This window comes from Arachis duranensis, chromosome 4 (assembly GCF_000817695.3).
Source record: "Arachis duranensis cultivar V14167 chromosome 4, aradu.V14167.gnm2.J7QH, whole genome shotgun sequence".
Classification (NCBI taxonomy): domain Eukaryota; kingdom Viridiplantae; phylum Streptophyta; class Magnoliopsida; order Fabales; family Fabaceae; genus Arachis; species Arachis duranensis.
The window spans coordinates 517,409-523,660 of NC_029775.3; the positions used below are offsets into that span (position 1 = coordinate 517,409).

Here is a 6,252-nt window from a genome sequence, read left to right on the forward strand (position 1 = left end):
GCCCTTAAGACTGCTAAGAACTAATTTGTCGCAGATTGAGTTCCATTTAAGGATCTGCCACTAACCAATGAGTTGTTGCATACACAAGACGAGATTCAAATCTCCGACACTTGCTTAGCATACGAGTGAGTTGACCACTTGACTAACTCAAGTTAGTTTGAACATTATTATTATTATTATTATTTGACAAAATCTATGCTCATTTCCTAAATACTACCACTGCCCTTTTTTGCATTTGTCAGTTTGTTCCAGACATTGGGGGAATATATTTTTGACAAAGCTGTTCGATAAAATTAAAGCATAGTATTTCTTGGTTGAGCAACGAAATTACCAAGATAAAGAAGATTATTTTTTATTTCATATTTGAGTTATAGTATATGTACTCACTTTTCTTTTTATATACACTCCACTAGTTTCTGTTCGTGATGTGATGGGATGTGGAATTCAGTTGATATGGATTTCATATACCTCATAAAAAGTAAATTACCATTTTAGCCTCCAAAGAAAATATATATATGAATATGAATGTTTTTACTTATGTGATTATGATTAATTTATGAAAATTTTCTTATGCTTATGGTTTTGATTACTAGATGATGTTGAATATTGTTTTAGATGGTATGGAATTATGATTATGCATGTGTATGAAAGTACAAGTAGTAGTATTTCTTCATATTCTTCTTTTAATAGAACTCTAATAAGGATTGTCAACAAATATCTGATGTCAAGAGTAAGTTAACCGAGTGTATCTCACAACTATCAGAACATTTTCTCTAACAATGGCAAAGATTTACAATCACAAGTTCTTGCAACACCAAATCAAAATACAAGAATAAACTAAACCATTAAATAAGCCAAACCTGAGAATTTTCACACACTTCTTGCTAATTTATTACATACACACAAACTGAAATTTCTCAAGTACAAAAGATTACTAGTTCACACCTCATTATACTCTGATCACCTTACCCAATCACATGTTTCCAGAAACATATCAAACATAATGCAGTTACTAGTTCTGACACAGGGCCAAGAAGAAAATGTCATCAAGCCTATCATTGCTGGGAGAGTTCCCGCCATATACCAGTAAGCCGTCTTGACCGTTTCGCTGAGCACCGGCAAATGCACACCATCCACGAGGCCCGGGATGGGAACCAGAGTCCACTCTTTCTTCCAACTTCTTCCACTCTAGTGTCTCTGTGTCCAGCACAAAAACATCACCAGAGAATTTGCCAGCACCCATATGACCTTGGTCACTAGGATCTATTTCCCCACCATACAAGATTATGTGTTTTCCATAACTGGCTGTTGAAAACACACTACGCGCCGATGGTTTCTCTCCACTTGTTTCAACTTGGGACCATGTTTTGCTGATCAAATCAAAGCAATGCACATCATCCACTTCCATTCCAGCAAAACCATAGACTACCCATATTTTTCCTTGGACAGCTGCGAGGCCGGGGCCACCTCTGCCTTTGCAGTTTGTGCCCGGAGATGGAAACTCGGTCCACTTGTTATCGACAACATCAAAGGCCCATAAATCGTTGAGCCTCCCGGAAACCCCACAACCACCAAATATATAGACGTTCCGGTCATCAGCGGTGATGGAATGGTAGCTGCGGTGAGGAGGCCCGTGGTCTCCTCTTGAAATTAAGGCCCAATTGTTGATCTTAGTATCAAAAGAATAGAGCTCATTGAGCTCCTTGTGTTCAGCATCTCTTCCACCAAATACATAGATGGTATCTCCAATTGCAGTCATTGTCACACCCACACGTGGTGGTGGGGTATCCCCGGATGCATCAGCCACAGACCATGTGAGAGTCTTGAGGTCGAAGACGTGTACGTTGTTATCAACGGGGACACGTGGCGCGAATTCACCCCCAAATGCATAGAGCTTTTGTCCTACTATGGCAACAGCATGTGAACTTCTTGCTCCAGGACCAGCTCCTTTTTGATCAAGCTGAAACAAGTGATCATCAAAGATAAGATGGTACCACTAATCCTATTGCTATCACTAACTTCTACCTAAGTACCCTCCATATACTACTCACTAGTCATCACAACCTCTCGTAGTAATGGATGATTTAATTTTTTCTGAGTAAAACCCCTTTTCGGTCCCTATCCTTCTCTAATTTAGACAACCCACACAATTTAAAAATGACAATCTGTCCCTTGTCCTTCATTTTCATTAGACGAATAAGCCCTTCTGTGATAATTTTTGGCAAAGGATGATGGAAAATGCGAGTGATATAACTTGTATGATCTAACCTTCATCAGTCCTACGTGGATGATAACTATTTGATTGGAATTGTTTAGCTCCTACATAATCATCAAAACGATGTCCCATCAAAGGGTTATCATCCCTCTGCAATGTCCCTTTGATGACTGAATAGACCATAAATAATTTCAATCAAATAATTATCATCAATATAGGATAGGTGAAGGTTAGATCATACAAGCTAATATCACATGCCGAAAATTCATATCACATAAGCATTTTCCACCACTTTTTGCCGAAAATTCTCATATAAGGGCTCATAAAGAAAGGATAGGGAGCAGATTATCATTTTCCAATCCTTAAGGTGCGGATAGTCTAAATTGAAAAAGACAAGGGACCGGAAAGGAATTTTACTCTTTTTCTATACTCACTGGACATTTAACTCATATCAATAAAATGAAGTGTTACTCAGACTTTATGTGATCTATCTAATAAGAGACCTAATTTTCACGTGAAATCTTCATCGAAAAAGTTCAGATTCTCACATTTGGTTGAAATATTTCATATTTAAAGAAAAAACTACTATAGAATATTATGTAGGAAATCACTATAATCAAGATATAATATTCAATTTTTGACAAGAACATGCAGCAAACCCTCATTGAAAACAATAACAACTAAGAAATTGCAGCGCCACAGGAAGAGCACTGGTGTACAACATCGAAGACCTATTATCTTTGGAAATAATTCTTATTTCAGTAGAAAAGAAACAAAAAAATATATATAATTAAGAACATGCACAAGTTAAGATTGATAAGCAGAGGGAAGAAACAGAAAGCAGACCTGGAACCAAGTGCCATGACTGACCACCATTGACTCTTGACACCAAATTAGCTGCAATGTGATTTGGCCTCAGTCATTACTTACCTACTGCTTCCTGTGTACCATATATATAGAGAAATAATATTGCTATTAAACTCTTCGACTAAAAAATAAATTTAGTGCTTGTTTGGACGTTATTAAATTGATAAAAAAATATTTTTTTAATAAAAAAGTTTTTTTAATATATTTGACAAATTTTTAATAATAAAAATAAAAGTATTAAAAAAATTTAAAAAATATTTATTTTTGAAAAGTTATAATTTATATCTTTTTTTAAGTTTTTTTTAAAGAAATAGTTAAATTTTAAAGTGGTCTCTGAATTTATAATCAAGTCTTACGGTCATTTCTAAACTTGCAATAACCTCAATATTGTCTCTGAATTTAATAAAAGCGATTTGAAACATTTTCCAGAAAATATTCTTTAACGGTGTGATGACGTGTACTAAGAGATATCATGGTGGATAGATGATGTGGCTGCTATCGTTATTTGACTTAATTTAGTCCTTTAAGTGATTTATAATCCTAGTCCCCAATTTGAATTACACCTGTGTCTACCATTAGAAGTCACTCTCTTTCTTCTTTCACTATTAGAAGACACTATTTTGTCATCTTCTATTTCCTTCCTTCTCCTGTTCTCACCTTTCTTCTCTTGCTCTCTCTGTAAGTGCTGTAAATCCTAAACCCTTTTTTTTTTCTCATTTTCTAATTCTTCAAAATTTTGCAGTTTTATTCATGTATAGTCCAAGCTCTCTAGTTCACTTGGAACCCTACCATTGTTTCTGATCCTGAAGCGCTTATTAATCAATTGAGTCATTTTGAGGAAGCTGAAACTCTAATCTTTGAGGCCATTTCCAAGCTCGAATCTCAAAACAGAGTTTGCTCTTTTTTTACTATAAATTTCTTAAGTCACACTCCAAGCAAGACTCACCGAAAGGTTTTGATGTTGCTTATTATTACATGAATCAGCTTTTTTGTAGTTCTTCCTCTGTTTACATAAATATAGGGCTTTTGAGTATATGGTTAGTACTTTGTGTGCAATGGATAGGCCTCGTGAAGCCAAGAATTTGGTTGAGGATTTGAGAGACAATGGTGGAACGATTGACCCTTTAGCTTTTGAGTTGAAGTCCATTATGTATGGTTATGGGAGGTTGGGGTTGTTCCATGATTTGCAGAGAGTTGTGGATCAAATGAAGTGAAGTGGCTTTGAGATTGACACTGTTTCTACCGATATGTTTCTTTCAACTTTTGGCACTCATGGTGAGCACATAGAAATGGTTTCCTGGCTTAAGAAGATGAGAAGTTCAGACATTTCATTCAACTTCTCAATCCACAATGGCAACTCATTCAGGAGGTAATCGACAGTGAAAATGATTTCCGAACTTAAAGAGTTACTAGATTCTTGTGTGAGAGGTAATGGTGTGGAATTCATCGGAGGCTAAATTGAATTTGCATGGATATCTTTTGGGTTCATCCTATTTGATTATGCTGCTTTGGTTGAAGGAGATGTGGCATAGAAGAAGAAAAAGGAGAGCAGAGAAGAAGAAAGATGGTGACTTCTAATGGTGGACATAAATTGAGTCAAATAACGATAATAACCACGTCACCTATCCGCCGTGGCGTCTCTCAGTACACGTCATCACGCCGTTAAGGAATATTCTTCGAAAAATGCTTCAGGGACGACCGTGAGTCACCTTTATTAAATTCAGGGACAATATTGAGGCCATTGTATGTTTAGGAACGACCGTGAGGCTCGATTGCAAGTTCAGGGACTACTTTGAGATTTAATTCTAAAAAAAAGATGTTCTTCACATCATAAATGAACAAAAAAATATTTTTATCTTATTTTATCCAAACATAATTGATAAATAAAAAAAAAATTTACATGAGATATCTAAATATAAAATCACTTTTATTTTTGTAAAAGATATTTTAAAAAATATCATTTAAAAAAAAGATCTATTTCAAAAATAACGTAAAAACAAACTCTAAGTTGATAATTAAAAAAATATTAAAAATAATAAATGCTATCCTCTAATTATTTTATATATATCTTTTTTGTCTCGACAAACATGTTTTCCAAAATTATAATTTGGTATACAATTGTTTTTGAAATATCCTGTGTTATATATAACTAGTGTTAAACCCGTGCGATGCACGGGCTTATATTTAAATTTAGTATAACACTATCATCGTCGTTATATAATAAACGTGTTAAATATGTTATTTTATCTTTATTCAAAGTAAAATATAAATAGAAGAGTTTGAAGTTTATAATATTCTTGAACCATAAGGAGGGAGCCATAAAAAAATAAGAACATATATAACTGTAATAATAGCATGTTAATTTTACCCTAAATTTTATATCAAAAAGCTAATAAAAATTTATCGACAACCTAGTATCTTACAAAGTTCATTAGAAAAGCAATTGGCATATGATGTTGTGCTCCTTGTTACACATTTCATCTCAAGTCTGAAAGCAGAGTTATAGATAAATTAGTTATATCTATAGTAAATATTTGTACAAAAGTGTAAATCATAACATGCTATTAAAATAAAAATAATATTATTATTACCTAAATATTATTGAAAACCTCTTTGAACACGACATTTGTTGTTGATGACTTTGGATTGCCGTCTTCGTCTATAATTAAAATCCTGAGGCCACTGTGACTCTTAACTCTTGACAAAGCAACATAAAGTTGTCCATGGGTGAACACTGATTTTGACAAATAAATCCGTACATGTGATAATGATTGACCCCGACTCATGTTAATGGTCATTGCAAAGCATACTGTTAATGAAAATTGTCTCCGTTGGAACTTAAATGGAAATCCTGAATCTGAAGGGATCAAGTTCATTCTTGGAATGTATACTTTATCTCCAATATTTCTACCGGTCACTACCGTCACTCCAATTACGTTGCTGCCAAGTTCGTTAACTATTAATCTTGTCCCGTTGCATAAACCTGAAGTCCGGGCTATGTTTCGCAATAGCATTACAGCGACTCCTGACTTCAAAGTCAACTTGTGATTGGGTAGTCCCGAACATTTGATGTCATTTAGGAACTCTGGTGTGAACCACTCTTGTTGTACATCTTCATTCTCATCAGCTTGGCATGTTGTGTCAGAGCTCAAATACTCCTTTTCCATCCC

At 34.7% G+C, this 6,252-nt stretch overlaps 1 protein-coding gene across 1 annotated transcript; it reads right to left on the reverse strand.

Annotated features, from left to right (window-relative positions):
* Window positions 1–746: 746 nt before the first annotated feature.
* Window positions 747–3,198, reverse strand: LOC107482481 (nitrile-specifier protein 5). Its single transcript, XM_016102997.3, has 2 exons — window positions 3,062–3,198; window positions 747–1,960 (listed from the first exon to the last, which is right to left on the reverse strand). The coding sequence occupies exons 1-2, from the start codon at window positions 3,089–3,091 to the stop codon at window positions 1,013–1,015; spliced, it is 978 nt and encodes a 325-aa protein (XP_015958483.1). The 5' UTR covers window positions 3,092–3,198; the 3' UTR covers window positions 747–1,012.
* Window positions 3,199–6,252: the final 3,054 nt, after the last annotated feature.